The 18,515-nt window shown below is 33.2% G+C and overlaps 2 protein-coding genes and 1 long non-coding RNA gene across 4 annotated transcripts; 2 read left to right on the top strand and 1 right to left on the bottom strand.

The window, feature by feature from the left end:
• On the top strand, nt 1-4,713 carry LOC105337177 (O-methyltransferase MdmC). The gene is made up of 6 exons (XM_011441806.4): nt 1-496; nt 821-977; nt 1,485-1,694; nt 1,836-1,936; nt 2,527-2,688; nt 4,463-4,713. The coding sequence occupies exons 1-6, from the start codon at nt 365-367 to the stop codon at nt 4,529-4,531; spliced, it is 831 nt and encodes a 276-aa protein (XP_011440108.3). The 5' UTR covers nt 1-364; the 3' UTR covers nt 4,532-4,713.
• Nucleotides 4,714-9,898: 5,185 nt separating this feature from the next.
• LOC105337176 (tripartite motif-containing protein 2) lies at nt 9,899-17,457 on the top strand. 2 transcript variants are annotated; one of them, XM_066088379.1, is made up of 2 exons: nt 9,899-9,990; nt 15,696-17,457. In XM_066088379.1, the coding sequence occupies exon 2, from the start codon at nt 16,275-16,277 to the stop codon at nt 17,289-17,291; it is 1,017 nt and encodes a 338-aa protein (XP_065944451.1). In that variant the 5' UTR covers nt 9,899-9,990; nt 15,696-16,274; the 3' UTR covers nt 17,292-17,457. The 2 variants fall into 2 exon arrangements, with proteins under 2 accessions (XP_065944451.1, XP_065944450.1); XM_066088378.1 differs by having other exon boundaries at nt 15,687-17,457.
• On the bottom strand, nt 13,720-15,600 carry LOC109617199 (uncharacterized). The gene is made up of 2 exons (XR_010714866.1): nt 14,894-15,600; nt 13,720-14,377 (listed from the first exon to the last, which is right to left on the bottom strand). It is a non-coding gene; the product is annotated as an uncharacterized lncRNA (long non-coding RNA).
• Nucleotides 17,458-18,515: the final 1,058 nt, after the last annotated feature.

Raw genomic sequence — 18,515 nt, 5'->3', positions numbered from 1 at the left:
TGATGTTCTGCAAAAAATGAATATTATTCATTGAATGACAATTCTTAGTGCGTATTCAGCTTTTTAAGAGTGTAGACCAGATGTATTATGTGCGCCATATACATTTGTTTAAATCGTTTTACACCGTGCACCATTGAAACAAACAATCGAGGTCACCAAAAATTTAATCTAGAACATTAAAAGGAACATGAAGCTAAAAATAGAAGTACCGCGTCATGCCGTGGAATACCCGAGAGATCAATCACAACTCCTTAGATTTATCCTACTCAAAGTGTATGCGACATCCGAGGAGCTCCGAATAGTTGAGCGAATATAAACTCAGTGTTATCCCTTCTCCCATCTCCAGTGAACTCAAACATTCGATATGGCTAGTGAGAAGTTTATGATTTTAGACCCTGCTTATAGAAAGCTACAGAAACTTAAGGAATTGGTTAGAGAAGAAAATGCCTCATCTAAAATTAGCGCTGAGATTGGTGAAGTTATTGATCTATTGAAGGTACGTATGACAGCAGCATGTATATCTTATTTCAAATTTCATGGATTAATTTCTGTTAATTCATTCACTTTGCGCCAGATATATTACAAAGGATTTTTTTGAATTGTGAATTGTAGAAAAGTTTATATTCAAAACTGTACCTGTGCATACTTTGCAAATAAATAGAGGGGGTGTAAGTTTACATTTTTAAAAAGTAATATTTAAAGTTGTAACTAACATTTAATCATAAAAAAAGATAAACTTGAAACAAATTGCTTTTACTGCAGTAAATCTTACCTCATTGTCAATTCTACACTGATGCAACATATTGGCTATTCTCTGCAGGCTCGTTACGATTATTGCGAGGGGATCACATCCGACCCTAGCAAGGATCTCCAACAACTCATGCATTCCACGTTTCATCATCAGTGGCAGAATGATCACGCCGAAGGAAAGTTGTCAAGAGTCCCCAGTACAATGATGATGTCTGGGAAGTTAGAAGGTATATACATATAGAGTGTGTACTTAGTCTTTTATTTTGTTTTCTTGCGTTGAATAAATCCTACAGTTAATTGTTTTTACATTGACCGTAAATTTATCTTTTTCAAATGACAAGTGAAAAATTTCGATAACTAAGAATTGGCAGAGAATTATTTGATTAGCGGTAACAGTCTTATGCTAGTATTTTAGTATATTACAATATCTACATTCTTAATGCATTTCAAAGCGAAATAAATTTTTAAATAGTTCAAAATACAAAAATTATAATTCTTTTTTTTTATTTGTGAAACAAACCATTATCTTTTATGAAAGATTTGATCCAAATATTTTTTGAAATGTCATGAAACGATACATGGTGAATGATATCTGCCTGATATTTTGAGGCTTTTCTAAAAATTTGGATCGAAATAGTATCTTCATATACCTTAACTTGCTGCCTAAAATTACAAAACACCTTCAGGTGAAAGTGTATTCAATGCGTATCAAAAAATACATGTATTATTTGTAGCGCAGTTTCTGCGATCGCTTACAAGCTTGTGTAACGCTGAGCGTGTCCTGGAACTAGGTCTGTTCACCGGATGTACGGCTTTGGCGTTTGCGGAAAGCATACCGGAAGACGGGAAAGTGGTGTCCTGTGAACTTGACCCTTACATTGCTGATCTTGCAAGGTCATTTCTAGATAAGACGTCCTGTGGGAAGAAAGTTGAAATCATGAAGGGTAAAATTGAAACTATAGATATTTTGTTTCCAAAATTTGATGACTGGCTTACTCGCATGCTCTAAACGTTCACTTGATACGGGCTTTTTATTGTGATATTTTACGATGTTTTTATTTTATTTTAATTCTAATATATAATAGGTCCCGCCAAATCATCTCTAGAGATTCTCGCAAAGAAGAAGGAACAGTTTGATATAATTTTCATAGATGCCGACAAAGAGGGTTATACCACCTACTACAAGGTAACAGATGAGTCAAAAATGTACCTCAATCTAATTTAATTCATTCTGTAAATCAACTTTTATTGGCCAAGGATTTTATTTTGCGATTTACCGGGAATAATTTGGTTTGCGGTGACTGATTTTGCGATCAAGATGTAGACTGGAGAGAGAGAGAGAGAGAGAGAGAGAGAGAGAGAGAGAGAGAGAGAGAGAGAGAGAGAGAGAGAGAGAGAGAGAGTTAACTTTGCAACAACGAGGCTCTCGGGGATTCTTGTGAAATTTTGTCGCACGCGTATTTACGGTCTGATTTTCTCGCACGCTGGTTTACGGTCTGTGATACACAAAATGTTGTCAAATACACGGTAAATGTTAATTCTGTCTACATGATTTAGTACAAGGGGAGTCTGTTAAACAATTAGACCATTTTTCTTCTGGATATAACAAGTAAAACTGTTTGAAAAATGTAGGGATCATTTATGGGGAATATGCGCTTACCATTTACATTACACTAAAAACAATTCAAAACAAAAAGATCCAGAATATTAAATCCGGATTTAATAATTTCGTTCTCAAATTGACACAGTTGAAAAAACCACGATGTAATTTTGTAGACGATATGGGATTTGGGACTTTTGGCGCCAAAGGGAACGATATTAGTGGACAACGTGCTCTTTCACGGGGATCCATACTCTAAGGAGGGACGCACGGGTGAAATTGGGCAGAGTATTATCAACTTCAATGAGATGGTCAGAAAGGACGACCGAGTCCACAAGGTACATGTATTGGTGTAAGGCTGTTATCGATAAACTAATCATTTAATGTATTTCATGTACTTAACATCAGGCACGTAGCATCGAGGGGGGGGGGGTAGGGTAGGGGGCCTGCCCCCCCCCCCCCCCACCCCACTTTTTCTCGCAGCAAATATTTTTTTTAAAAATTTAAATGAGCGTGGAATTCGCCCCCCGTCTTTTTGGGGAGCATATAAAATTGTAACTGTAAAGGAGATAAAAAACAGTGAAATTTATGTTATATGAAGTTATACATGCTATATCCCCCCACCCCGGATAAGGATTATCATGGTTTTGAGAAGTCGACTTTTTTTTTGCTCGTGAAGATTTGTTGGATGAGTTTAACCCCCTTTCAAAAACGATGCTACGTACCTGTTTGACGGCCGGATATGGTATATATGTACATGTAATCATTGGCACTCTCCGCCTAAATCGGTGGTTAAAAAATTCCACCTCTTTGCTAGAAAAATTTGATTTTATTGAACAGGGTTGACAATGTTTTAAAACTTAAGATCTAGATGGGTAGCGCCCATATACTAGTATGACTCCATTATATTTTTAGATGAACAATGCTTTTTTACACTCCTATAAAATGTGCAACATTGTGAATTTTAGTTATTGATCTTAATTATAATATTTTGTACACGGTCTTTCTTTAAATTCAAATGCAAACAATATCAATTTTATTATTCTTTGTAAAACAAAAGAACTTGGTCTAAAAGTCTTAGATTGTAGGATCCATCGAAAGAAAACAAAGAGTTTTAAATGTCTAGTATTTCGAATGATCAAATATTTAATAACTGCAAAGCACCCCCCTTCCGAAAAAGGAAATAATCTGGATCCGCTCATGTAGATTTGATTGATATGCTTCTTCACTTCCCTGGCCAAAAAAAGTGCCAAAAAGTAAAAATTTACTCAACACAATATCATCATTATCTTCATTAAAGCTGCATGGTCCGATATTTTTCGCTTTTACAGTATCAAATAATTTTCCATAAAACCAAATATCTTAGAAAGTTAAAGACTTTTGCCTAATATCACCAGCAGAATCGGTCTCCTTTCAAAGTTCGAAATATTCAAAGTAAATAAAAAAAATTCTTTTTTGGCAACCCCCCCCCCCCAAAAAAAAAAACAAGCCAATCTGCATCATGGGAACGTTTCAATCGTAACTACTCAGTCATTTCTGTTGGCGAAAAATAACTAGTTACGATTGGGGAACGTTTAGAAAAGGTAACCGTTTGGTTTCGTTCCCCTAATAATTAGATTTATTCCATATGCATGTTATGCATCGATTGTAAGCAAAACACTTCCGAATTATAAGTGAACAAAATGTACACCTGTTTACTTTTGATTTGCCAAAAGATTATTACCTTTACTTATAGCGATGCCCAGTCTCGACGTCAGAGGCAAATTATAATAAGAGGCGAAATAACGCGGTACTGTACATTATTTATTTTTTTTTAATTGAAATATGGCTTAATTGACCGTGAAAACTACTACAATGTCTTTTATTGTACACATACTTAGCATAGCCATCGTTTAAAAGCCTTCACCAAATTTGATATAAAATCGGACCACGCAGCTTTAGTAAAATCCCCTCCGCCTTGTGTACCCGGATTCCTGCTCTTTGCGACTAACAGAGTTATCTCTCTTATTTTGACATTTACATCGTGTAACATTGTATCTGTAATCGATATACCTACAAAAAAAATAAACAAATTGGTGTGAATGCTTTTGACAAATTTTTATTGTACTATAGATAATGGTTCCCATTCGTGATGGCCTTATGCTCATACGAAGAAAGGAGGATGTTGACAGACAGAAGTAAAGGAAAATACTCCACAGACCAATTCAATTCTCATAATAAACGACATACTATTTATATGATTAATTATTATTTGATTTAAATTCAATTATGATTAATTAAATTTATCTTCTAAGAACATATTTCGTGTATAATAAAACCACCGTTAAGTTATCATGTGACATGATAGCAAATAAATTGATTCATTGCTAATATTAAAATATTCTTGTTTCTTGTATTTAAAAAAATGATAGACGAAATCATGTTTAAAATTGATATGCGCATAAGAAATTATATAAGTACTTTGTATTTAGTTACTGGTTTCGAGTAAAGAAAATGATCAAAGTTATAAATCATTGTCATATAATAAGCATTGCATTCAAATGATACCCGTATTTTAAATCGATCTTACTAAAACAAAAAAATGCTTTCTGAGGTGATCCATGCAGGACACGAAGGTAGCCACATTGCAGTCAGCGGATTATATATAATGTAATTTTTTCTGCAAAGGTCGTCAACTTCATAGTCGCATGAATCATCAAAGATAGCGTTTAATTGTCAGACGGAAATCTACACGCCCCGTTTATCGATTGGTCGAAATCACAGGGCGAAAAACCATCTTTAAACAAGTCCTTAAAGGTGGCTTAAAGGTGACTTAAAGGAGCTTAAAGGCTATACAACCTTTAAGCCGCCTTTAAGACACCTTTAAGCAAGTGCTTATAGGTCCTTAATGTCCAAACTTCTTTAAGCTACCTTTAAGCCACCTTTAAGCCACCTTTAAGCATCTTTAAGTGGCATTTACGCTCTCTTTACACTGCCTTTACACTGTCTTTAAGTGGCCTTTAAGTCAATATTGATCAAGCTGAACAATAAAAACATATATGAAATGCAAAAGCTCTTTTATAGAGATGGGAGGGGGTCACCCGAGTGATAATATAATTTCCAAGGAAGGGGGGGGGGTTCCAGGCGGTTTTAATCGTCGCTCCATTAAACACAGATCGCTATCATCAGCACCGCTCCGATGGACACAGATTGCCGTTATAAAATTCTTTATAATTTTTTGGGGGTTTCAAAATTATTGTAGGGATGAGCGCAGTCTCTGTATCTTAATATGTGCATAAAACTAATTAAAGTATGTTTGTTTCCTATTATAAATTAATCGGTGAAAAAAATCTCTCTCTCTCTCTCTCTCTCTCTCTCTCTCTCTCTCTCTCTCTCTCTCTCTCTCTCTCTCTCTCTCTCTCAGTTCATCTGGTTATTAAACAAAATAAAGATAATGAACCAAAAATGCATGATTTAATTTGTTAATCGGTTTAAGGTTTGTATTTTTTTTTTCAATTTTCATTATTTCTAACTCTAGATCTGCTAGATACATGTTAAAGATGAAAAGACTCTCAACTGCCTTTGTTATATCGGGCAGGATATTACTGCTTTGTTTGTCTAGACATAGTTTTGTTCGTTTGTGTATATCTAATTAGAGTCTATTGTTTGTCCAACTTAAGAAAACCCCTGGAACTAACACAGAATATACAAGATATACACAACAGTTGTGTCGTGTGCCCAGGTGCATGTTTGTGTATATCTAATTAAAGTCTATTGTTTGTCCAACTTAAGAAAACCCCTGGAACTAACACAGAATATACAAGATATACACAACAGGTGTGTCGTGTGCCCAGGTGCACGTCAGTGTTTCTAAAGGCGTTGAATCTTAGTATGTACGAGTATACGATAAGTCTAGTGAATAAAAGTTAATTTACATTTGTAATTCATTTTCAAAGTATTATTTCCTAGCTCTGGGTTTCAAATATGTTACGTCTACAAATTAACGATACATGTATGTAAGAGTAAAATCTTGAGGCTAATTAATTAATGTACCGGCGATCATAAATAGGGGTTGATTATTTAAATATATGTATAAGGGTAAATATGTCAAATATACCCGGCCTGGCACATCATACAATTGTATGTACAAGTCATTTGCAATTGCCACATGCAGTAAATACGTCACCGGTAATTGGTAATTTTGTTTGTTATAGAATTGATAGTTTAAAAATCATGTACATACAATTACATGTAAATATTTAAACATATTGGAACGGCGCCGCGATCATGAAAACCGGGAAATTGCGGGAAATTGAACAAATACCCTAATAGTATCAATGCATTTAATAAAAGAAATGATTTCATTTTCTTTCTTACATTTTTATAGCTACATGTATAAATTAGATGAATTACGTATATCTACTCGGTTTAAATTTATTAACTAAGAAAGCCTACTATAGTGAACCTAACGGTTTCCATTTAGGTATAATATATTTTTGTTCACTGAAGACCAAGTTCCGTATTTCATTCTAAATACATGCATGCATGTTATTTATAAATTAGATATAATTGATTGTTACAAACTGAATGGTTTGTCAAAATCTTTTCAAGTAAACACATTCAATACAGTGATTCAATATCCACTAATATATAGGATATAAAAACACTTATAAATATGTAAGTTGCCGTGGCGCAGAGGATGTGTGGTGATGCTAGTAAACTAAGGGTCCCGGGTTCAATTCTCACCGCGGCCGGTTTTTTTTTTTTTTTTTTTTTCATTTTTCTTTCTAGAACAAAAACCGTTTTAATACCTTTTCTTTCATAAAGTTAATACATTTTGTTGGAAATTAAGCACAATATTGAATTAAATTTTTTTTAATGGCTTAAAGGTGGCTTAAAGGTAGCTTAAAGGTGGCTTAAAGGTGGCTTAAAGAAGTTTGGACATTAAGGACCTATAAGTTGTCCTTAAAGGTGGCTTAAAGGTGGCTTAAAGATAGTCTTTAAGCTGCCTTTAAGCCATCTTTACGCTTTCTTTAAGCCACCTTTAAGCAATACATATAGCTTAAAGGTAGCTTAAAGGTGGCTTAAAGATCGTCTTTAAGCTACCTTTAAACACCTTTAAGCTATCTTTAAGGAGGACTTAAAGATGGTCATTCATCCTGTGAATCGACAGCGGCTGAAACTGACAAGAAAGTGACAGGACTGCAGTTGACACGCCCAGTTTATCGATTGGTCGAGACCTACAACTACCAAAGAAAAATCACGACTGCACGAAATAACCATGATGATGTCAGACTCAAAGTCTCACAGGAGACGATTTGGCTTTTTCTTTTAGCTAACGTACTTATGTACAATAACAGTAATTTAGTGAATTTAACTTACTTTTTACGCTTAATTTATTATTAGTTAAAAGAAAGATGTTAAATATACACCTTTCTTGTAGCCTATTAAATTATTGAATTAATCATAAAGAGCACGTAATTATAAAGTAACTAAATTATTCTTAATGTTCATCAGTATGTTGATAAAAGAAACAGCCAACTTGAAGTCATCTTCATATATGGGAATTAAGTCCGAGATCACCTTGAGTATTTCGTGTATACGTAGTTCGTGATTTTAAGGTTTCGACCAATCGATACCCTATAGTCTGTCCCAGAATATTTATGAAGAGGATTTTGATAAAAATACACATACCTATGAAAGAAGTGCAACTGAAATAGCTGAAACGGATAATTTCCAAGATAATTTATTGGTACATGTACATTATAATCCTTCACCCAGAAAAAATCAGAGGAACGAAAACAGATTCCTTACGGAAATCTATAATGGGGAATGTTTACATCTTATCTCCACTCGGAATACACTCGGAATATATCGCGCAATTTTTCAACGTTATTATCCGGGCTTGCTGCATTATAAAATCCCCGTATACATAACATTTTTTTAGCATTGTATTGAAACTAGGCTAACAGAGGCGTTTCGACAAAGATATCTTGAAAAATTTTCATACTTTTGAATGAACATAGTTTGCATCCTGACGTATTTATAAATATCAAGCAAGTAAGCAAAATGTGAATCGAGGATATCTTGGGACAGAGTACATTTTAGTTAGAAACGGACCGTGTTGATTTCAGCCCTGTCGGTTTCTATAAAGCTGTGATTTCTAATAGGTTTGCTTGATACATAAAGAAGAAAATACTTATTGAATGTAAAAATATTAAATTAAAACCTATTATCCAAGTTGAACGATAATGAATTTAAATACCCCCCCCCCTCTCTCTCTCTCTCTCTCTCTCTCTCTCTCTCTCTCTCTCTCTCTCTCTCTCTCTCTCTCTTGTAATCATCAGTAAAACAAATCTGAAAAATAAAATGCATATAGAATGAATACAGTTTTTCGGAAGTTTTAAAAAAAGTTAATAACTGTAAATATTAGCAAAATTTGTTACTATTAATTGTATAGAATAAAATTGAAAATATCATAAATAAACTAACATGTACATGTATATATTGTGCGTTCATATATGCAATTTGTGATTTAAATAAAATATGCATATTGCTTGAACTTTAAAAAATTGTGAATTGTCATGTATCTTGTTTAATCTACATGTACCAACGCACGTAAACAAACCCACATTTGGGGGTTGGGACTCCGGAGCGACATTTGAGGGGGCATGTACAAAGCGTTATAAATTAATTACATGTATAACGAAACTAGTGCAGGATTAACTTACGATGAAACACAATCATTATGATATTCACGCTTACTATAGTCTGTCCCAAGTTATTGCTTCCATCGCTTTTTGATGATTTTAAATAAAATTACACATACCTGTGAAAGAAATACAGTTGAAATCGTTAAAAGGGAATATATCCGAGATATCTTCATTGAACAATTATCCCTTTCCACTCAGAAAAATTCACAGGAACGAAAACAGATTCCTTACGGAGAATTATAATGGGGAATGTTTACATCTTTTCTCCATTCGGAATACACTCGGAATACATCGCACAATTTTTTAACGTTATCATCCGGGCTTATTAATGGTTGTTGCAATGCAAAATCTCCGTAGACTTTCAATTTTGGGATGTGTATTGAAACCTGAAGCGGTAGAGGGGGCGTTTCAAAACAGGTAATTTTGACATTTTTCATATCAGTGGATGAACGTAGTTTGAGCACAAAGGTATTTACTATTATTAAAATATCATAAGTGGTGGAAGCAAAAACTCGGGACAGAGTATAGTAATGCTAATCGTTTCACACCTACTACATAATAAAACAACATCTCACGACAGGTAATATTGGTAGGGTACGTAGTTATTGGTCGAATTAGATCTGTATATCAACTTTGAATGTGATTTTTTCACTGCTCCAATTAACGGATGGGCAATTTCGTTAGATTTTGACCTTTCCTTGTTATCATAAGATATGGGTAAGATTAACCACTCACTCCCCCCATTCACTCGACTATATATAGAGGATAGCGAAATCAGCCGAGATTTGTCGATTTTTTGTATAGAGCGTGGCGGAGTTCGCCGAGGATTGTCGATTGCCTAACAAGACCCGGATGACAGACAAAAACGAAAGTTGATTTTGTTTGCGGTCATATTTTCTTCAAGAAGATATTTTCCTTCCATAATGCGACTGATCTGTATTGTGTGAGGTAAATTTATTTGTCTAGACTGTCACTTGTGTACTTGTTTATATTCAAACTTATTAATAGGTTTGATAAAGGTAAATGATATGAAAAATCTTTAACGTTACGCAGGCATCTTGCCAAGACCGGTACAGGTATCTTGCGTTTAATTCAATAATGTTCATATACACGACTTTTTTTTTTTACAATTGAACATGTAAAAGATTGATAAAGCGATTTGATAAATAAGTAGCTTTTTGAGTTTCATATTGTAACGTGACATGAATTGTATGCACCTCACGCTCCGATTGCAGTTGTGTAAGTTGTAACCTTTGTCCCACTGACACCGAGCTATCTTTTAAAGATATTTATGGTATAATTGGCTCTAAATTCTGTGTATCTACCTCTTAGAGCTGATCTGTAAACAGAACAAAGTTTATTTGCGAATCATGAACCCGTGGAGGATTTACAAAATCGGTGAAGGCTTTGAATTGGATTTATCTCCCTTACACCTGTAAATTTAAAGCTTCTTGAGATATTGCGTTTAAAGATTGAAATATTTCTTTTAAAATTTTTTACCTGACCCCCTAAGCTTACTGACATGTATTATAAAATAGAAAAATCGAGACCAAATTTTTACATGCAGCTCTAAAATATCTTGTTTGCAGCAAGACATTTTTAAAACCTGGGCAGCATCAGCCATGTCATGTGATATAACATACTGTAATGTAAATAAATAATAAAAAAGCTTTTATCGGTATCTTGTTTTGGGAAGTAAGTTTTTGGGGGAAAAGATATTTTATTGATCAGTTAAATATTGATGAGTTGGGCCACATTTACACCTATTATTGGTATCAAGTCGATCTTTGAAACAAAACTTTAAAGTGAATTTAGTAGGAGTCACCCCCACACACAAACACCCTCTTTAGGAGGCATAATAAGCATTTTCGATAGGATAATAAATATGACTGAAGTGAAAATAACGAAATTAACATTCAACTTGAAGATTGAGGTACCCCATTCCCTCCGATTATGATTTTGAAGATTTAGGAATTATCATTTTTTTCTTTAAGCTTGTCAATATTTTTAGAACGATTCTGTCCCCTCCCCTGTAAATGTAAAGCACACTTTTTTCATACAATGTAGATTAGCGACTTTAAAATCATATTTATATTAATACTGGATTGGACATCAGGTAAATTTTAGAATAGTGAAAGTATAAATGGTAGCTTGACGAGTTACTAATTGTCAGTCACTATCTGAAATATACATCAAGGGGGTCAATACCATACTCATATTCATCCTAATTGGCCAGGGATCCTACCACAGGCACCTGATTTTTTCAATCGGTCGCTAAATAAGTCATATATCGAAAAATTCCACCCCTTCCATATATACATGTAAATAGTATGGGTAGAATTTTTCGATATATGACTTATAGCTGATAAAAATGCTTCGTATAAAATCTTTACCGGCATGTATTTAAGAGTAAAAATCAACAAGCATCAAGCATTCCATGGAAAGTGGAAAAATTATTTTTTGAAAAGCTGCTTGTATATTATTGAATTTAATCTACTTCACACAAAATCCCTGATAAACAATGATTTTTGTCATACTATGGGACTGGTATCCAAGGAAATTTATTTCCTTAGTTACGGGTGCACAAATCTTTGAAAATAAAACAATGATTTTAGCTAAACATCTACGTAAATTATTCCTTTACATGATATTATATAGTATTTTGCTTTTTGTATTTATTATAAGATTGAGTTTTCCCATTTTTAGGAAAAAATAAAATTTTAAAATATTTCATTGTAATTGTTACCATGACAACAGGAGGAGAACATGCATTTAGACGCTTATCAATTTTCAAAAATTGCACATCTTTATCACTTTATATGCAAAATCTACAACCACTGCTGGAAAAATGAATTATGTATTTCTGTTAGTGATCATCTGTACTATAAATATGCAAAATAAAATCCATAGGCAACTTTGAGGGGGGAAAGTTGTACAAGGTTTAAAAGTATATCAAATTTGCATTTTAAGCTTTTACAAAGGGGTAAAGGTAACATAAAAACCAAGTATTATTAAATTGAATAGATCATATTGTACCTTATTTTTAAAATATTCCCTGGTTCAAGATGCACAATAAGTCAAATTTTCTATTTCATAAAGTTTTTTTTTAAAATGACATTTTAAAGATCAATCATTTTCATCTAAAATTAGAAAACATGGACACACGGACGTAAGGGCAAATATAAGGTAAAATACTTATTTCATTTATAAATGAGGTATTTTACTCCTCAATGTGGTTGAATCATAAATTTAGTGAACATCTGCATACAAAACAATCATTTAAAATATTATGTACCAAGAAAAACAAGGGAAGGAGGTCAGGTTTTACCACCTGAGTTCATTTGATTTGACCTTTTTGTACTTAAAGTGCAATTCTCAACATAATGACAAAAAATGTGAACAATAACATCATATACCAATATTGTTTTTCATTATATAAGTACTATAATGATGGTCAGAATGAATATATAAAATAAATATATATATAATATATATTTTGTTTAAGTTGCATCTTTCCTGACCTTTTTGTACTTAAAATTAGCCAACATTTAATAATAAGTGTGATTTGAAAATTTGAAAAAGCTTTCTAAATGTTTAGATTTCTTATGATTTCAATGCAGTTTTCTGGATATTTTTGTTTTCCACTTCATAAATAAGATATCAGATATAAATGTTTAGAAAGAGGGCTTTAAATGTAAAATTTTTACAAAAATATTCGAGGTTTTTTCTTTTTATTTGAAACAGTTTACACTAAAAGTCTATCACCTATAAAGCTCTCTGAAGGGCGCGTAATTATTTAAAATGACCTCAGCTTAGAAGAAAGATATGCTCTTCATCTCTAAATGTAATACTGAATCTCCAGTCTACTCTAACATGTCTAAGAGATTTCAAGTTGTTCTGATAAAATCAAACACCAATAAGATTATCGTGTGGGGGGGGGGGGGGTGGAAGTCCATCATATTTCATTTTTCAATATGTATATTTAAGAAAAAACATTGCTGCATGAAAAAGTATGTGCAGAGATGTTATTTAAAAAGTGAAGGTCAGAAAAAGAAATCAAGGAGGTAACTTATTCCTCAGAAGGCGAAATATCCAATTTAGATGTTCATCTGATTATCATATTATTTTATAGTTGAACACAGTCACCAATAGTTTCTTTCTTTCACTGATATCAGCCCGAATCATATTTGGATGTAACTATAACAAATAAATGACAATAATTATTTCAGTTAAATTGGTCATATCCGCCCCCTCCCAGAACCCATGCATGCAGGAATTTCACATAAGAAAAATTGTCTCAACAATATATGTAACTATATGCTTACTTTGAGAATTGATCTACTAAGCCACTTTTAAAAAGTGTTCTGTCCATCTCCCTACTCGATCAATAATTAAACTTTTTGTCATTAAGATGGGGAAATATTTTTTCTTCAAAATCTAATAATCAATTATTTTACATAAAATTGAATTGGTCTGCAAAAATTCAGAGAAATATTTTGACAGTCAGCTGATATAGATAGTACAGTAGCCTTAATATCAATATGTGAATTGTTGGTTTATATTCTTATGCATGAATTTATTTCCTATTTAGTCTTGGTTTTGTCAATGTCATCAGGTCAGTTCAAATAGCTTGACATAAACCTGTATTACTGCTTTTACTGCAGAACTTGCTGAATGCTCTATCTAACATGGATTTTATTCTTTATTTAACAGTGTAAAGTAAACACAAATAAAACAATCTTATGAATATCAACTTTAATTTTTACCATCATTAATTGTAATAATTTTCACTGAAAATAATTCAACAACTCAAATGATCAAGTGGTAATAAATCATTATGCATCAGCATTGACATATGAACACATCTTATTTTCAAAAATAGACAGAGTATAAGTCAGGCACACATTTACTTTGAAATAGTTCAGAAAATACTTGTTTGTACCATTGTATTTAACCCAAATATCCCTATATATAATTATATATAATTTTGAATTCTATTTGATAAGATTTTCAGTTTTAGTTGAAAGCCAGCTCTTCTATTCTGTGGAACAAAGTGGTTAACATAGCTGTTTATCTTCAAGGATGAAAGAAATTCTGCTAAAGAAAATCATCCCTTGTCAACTATAGTATTTGTTGGTCTGGGTTTTTTTTCAATTGCACTTTCACCCTCTTCTTTTGCGAAATTTAAATATTTCAAGCATTGTCTCTGTCATCTGTCTGGTATGAATATTTTAATTTTTGTGTAGACATGGTAGATTTTAGTGTCCATCCTCATTTAAGTTGATTCATTTGGCTTGCATGTGACACATTTTCTGTTTACAACTCACTAAGTTATCTGTAATAAAACAAAGAACCTGTTATAACTCATACACCTTTCCATCCCCTATTTAATTAAACTGTCTTGAAAACTCATACAGTAAAATATTTTACTGTTATAAGTCATTTAATATATGTGTAAAATCTTGACTTTTTCTAGCAATATGGTACAAATAGTTGATTTTATGTGAATACAACATTAATTACCAACATATAGAATAATAAGAAGACTGATCAATTATTCACACAAGATACATTTAAACATGGATTTGTATACATGTAGCTACCATATAGTCTATACATGTATGTTAATACATTTTTCATTAAAAGTTTATTGTCCTTGATGCACAAACACTATGTACAATTAGCAATCACGTATACATTTTCTTTGTCATGTTTAAACTTTTATTTATAATGTTGTGTGCATTGACATGTTAATCCGAATTTTCACGAAGATCTACAGCATCCACTATTTCTCCCGTTGAAGAAATGTTTGCCAGTAGAAAATAAGAAACTAGTAAAAGTTGTCACTTACCATGATAATGAACTAAATAAACACTTCTATAATCCAGAAACTAAAATCCATAGTCGTCTCACTTCACTCTTCAGCTCCGTAGAAATATTGGATGTAAACAATGTAAACAAAATACCGTTTTTACCTCCTTTCGTAAGAGAGTCATATCAAAGGGAGGTAATTAGAGTAAAACTTGCACGTTTCCAGGTGTATAAAATCAGTATTTATTTATAAACGGGTGACTTGCCTAAAGATTTTTTAATTGATTCTTCTAGAACAAATGTCATAATATAAATATGTAGTGTTAGTTAACCTTGACATGGTTGTAGAATTTTATAAAAGTGCACTGAATTGACTGGTGTTTGCATGCAAAATTAACAAGATAAAACGGGTATAAATATCAAAGGATGAAGTAGATGTAAATTCTTAATGATGTTTAAATTACAGCAAAGTGTTTTGTAGTATAAAAAATTATTGATAGAGTTTTAAGATGATTTAACATAATATTGTATTCGTATATACAAAAATGTTCATGTTAAAATGAAGTACAAATCAGTCAGTCTAAAAGCACGTGGTTTCCATAGTAACAGCACGAATAAAAAAAAATTACCCAAATATTTTTAATACAATCTTCATTCCTATTATCTTTATATGTGTTTTTATCATTATTGTTTTTATGTCACTTTCCATATTTTTCACAAAATGCTCGATGCTTGCTGATTTTTACTCTTAATGACCATTTCGGGATATAAATTACAAAGTAAAACAATGTATCTGATATTTGATTCATTATTTCTGATTACTATTTTCACAGATTGCGCAGATGATGGAATCTAAAAATGAAGCCCAGCATTTCGTAGGATGTGATCTGTGTCAGCAACCAGTCTCGTTTTTCTGCAGACGATGCGGGGTCAATCTCTGTGACACTTGTATCGCAATACATGTACGTGTGAAATCTACAAACGTTCATGCAATTGTAGATTTCGCCAGCAAGGATGATGACGACACATGCCATTGTGATTCCCACCCCCAAAACGATTGTTCCGCGTACTGTAAAACTTGTGATGCTCCGATATGCATCCTTTGCGTTTCTATCAAACACAGATCGCACGAAATGTCTGAGCTGTCAGATAAAATTGAAGAACTTTTAAAAGTTATCGCGAAATAAAATGATCGACTTCAATCATCCAAACATGAATTAGAAAGAATTCTGGATCACACGACGAAACTGCTGTCCTCGATATCCTCGATTTACAAACTGAGAAAAGATGAAGTTACAGCCCGGGGAGAAGAGTGGCACAAACAGATCGAGAAGACCGTGAAAAAAATTCACCAGGACCTGGATGACATGTAAAAGGAACACGAGACTGTACTACAGAAACAAAAGAAAGAGTTTGAGGAAATGATTGGAAAAGTGGATGAAATGAACGGGAAAACAATAAAATTAAAGAAATCAAAAAACGTCAAAGATATGCAGACTTTTGTACCAGTGATTCAGAATCGGAAGAATTTAAATGAGGTCTCCCAGTATTCGTTTCCGAAATTATATGAATATAAAGTAGATGTATATTTGGAAAATAAATTAAAAGAAAATGATTTATCGGGTAGAAGAATATCAGAGATACCAACAGTTACTATTGTTATAGACACTAAGTTCCCTGCGAAAAAAGAGAATAATAACCGTCTGTATGACATGGCCGTTACCGACGATAACAAAGTGTGGATGGGAGGAGAGAGCACAGAACTGAAGTTGTTTGATCTCCATGGACACCTCCACCACACCGTTCACATTACTACCGAAGGCTTTTACTTATGTATGTACAACAAACAAGTAGTGTACAGTGATCAACGCAATAAAGCCGTGAGAATGATATCTGACACCGACACTGTGGTGACGATGTTCACTACCAGGGATTGGGTGCCATTCGGCGTCACAAGCGCGGCGTCCGGTGATCTACTGGTCTGTCTCCGTAAAGACGATCAGTCCAAAGTCGTCCGATACAGCAGTATCGGTACCGTGCTCCAGGAAATCCAGTACGACTCGCAGTGTCAACCTCTGTACAAACAAGCGGTTTACATCACTGAGAATGTCAACGGGGACATCATTGTAACTGACTGGGAGAAAAAAGCAGTCATTGCTATCGATAGATTGGGCATATTCCGTTACTCGTACTCAGGGAAGGACAAGAGCTTTAAAGCTTTGTCAGTCGCCACTAATTCTAATGGTCATGTCATCATAACAGATCGTCCTGGAAACAAGATTCACATGCTGGACAGAGACGGACGATTCCTGAGGTACATCATTCCTGACGGAGGAATAGAAGAACCACGCGCCGTGTGTATCCTTGGTGACGGTGAGATGATGGTGGGAGAGTGTTTCACCGGAATCGTCAAAAGAATTAAATACCTATATGATTGATGGCACGTCTGTGTTATTTCTCATTCTGTTACAATAATAGTATGAGTATTTGACATTTATGACTTTGACTTTTACTGTTTGTACAACTATCCTGCATATGTCTAGTATCCATATACAATAGAGTATTTATAAGACTAAACTCATCCTATATTTAGACTGTAGTGCGAAAACCAACCAAAAAAAACAACCTAATGCCACAAAGCCGCTTAATTAATGTTAAAACGTATGTATCATTAGATGTTGCGATGTACAAAATATTTAGATTGCACAAAATAAAACAATTGAATAATATTACTGGATTTCAGAATTTTTATATTAATGCAAAATTATTTTTTTAATGCAATATCAATCATACAGTAAATTCACTCATCTCATTTCGGTACATGTAATCCAAAATTTGATTCAATTTCATCCAAAATTTTGTTGTAACTGCAGAAATTGATACATTACCAGGTAATCTGCCTGGAGCTGTATTCGTTGTGTGGTAACGGAGGAGGTAAAGAAATATTAGTATACCGACATTTAAATGATGATTATGTATATTGACATTTTATTTCATTCCAGACAAATGAATGTATATAGTATGATATACACAGGCTAAAAGAACATTGTAAAATTCGAGAATTTCATTTTCTTAAAATTTCTGTATAAAAATATTAGCTATGAGTACACAAGAGGTATGATTATATTGAAACAATAAAATGCTTTCTTTGATGATTTATTCGGGATATGAAGGTGGAGGCATTGCAGAAAAATTACATAACCTGCGTAAGCGAGTTATTAAATTTTTTTCTGCAATGATCGCTACCTTCATATCCGGCATGAACCATCAACGAAAGTATTTTATTGTTTATATTAACATCTTTCTTTTTACACATTTATAAATTGATTGTGAAAAGTAAGTAAAATTCAATTACAGTGTTATTACTGTTAATGTACATAAGTACGTTAATTGCTAAAATAACAAGCATTCTGAGAGTATTGCATAAGCAATACACGTCCCCTACCGGTTTGTGGAAATTGTGAAAACAATGCACTGTTATGCAGAATATCGAACCCGAACATTAAAAATTGGAATATAAAAAATTAATTTCAAAATTAATTTTCTCAAAAATATGTCAACCAGACGCTACAAAGGTGTAAACTTGATCTGTAGTTTGACATTTGAAGCTGTTCAGCAAATTTCATATTATTCCTCAAACGCATAAAGAAAAAAAGTGTGGA

Source organism: Magallana gigas, chromosome 6 (assembly GCF_963853765.1).
Source record: "Magallana gigas chromosome 6, xbMagGiga1.1, whole genome shotgun sequence".
Lineage (NCBI taxonomy): Eukaryota > Metazoa > Mollusca > Bivalvia > Ostreida > Ostreidae > Magallana > Magallana gigas.
Note: the sequence above shows the minus strand (reverse complement) of the source record. Positions and strands in the feature narration are given on the sequence as shown.

What these genes read in the sequence shown, in the direction of transcription:
- LOC105337177 (XM_011441806.4), top strand. Translation starts at nt 365, where the DNA reads ATGGCTAGTGAGAAGTTTATGATTTTAGACCCTGCTTATAGAAAGCTA. An exon ending in AAGTTATTGATCTATTGAAG is followed by an intron (nt 497 to 820) that starts GTACGTATGACA and finishes TATTCTCTGCAG; the next exon opens with GCTCGTTACGATTATTGCGA. An exon ending in GAAAGTTGAAATCATGAAGG is followed by an intron (nt 1,695 to 1,835) that starts GTAAAATTGAAA and finishes AATATATAATAG; the next exon opens with GTCCCGCCAAATCATCTCTA.
- LOC105337176 (XM_066088379.1), top strand. Translation starts at nt 16,275, where the DNA reads ATGATTGGAAAAGTGGATGAAATGAACGGGAAAACAATAAAATTAAAG.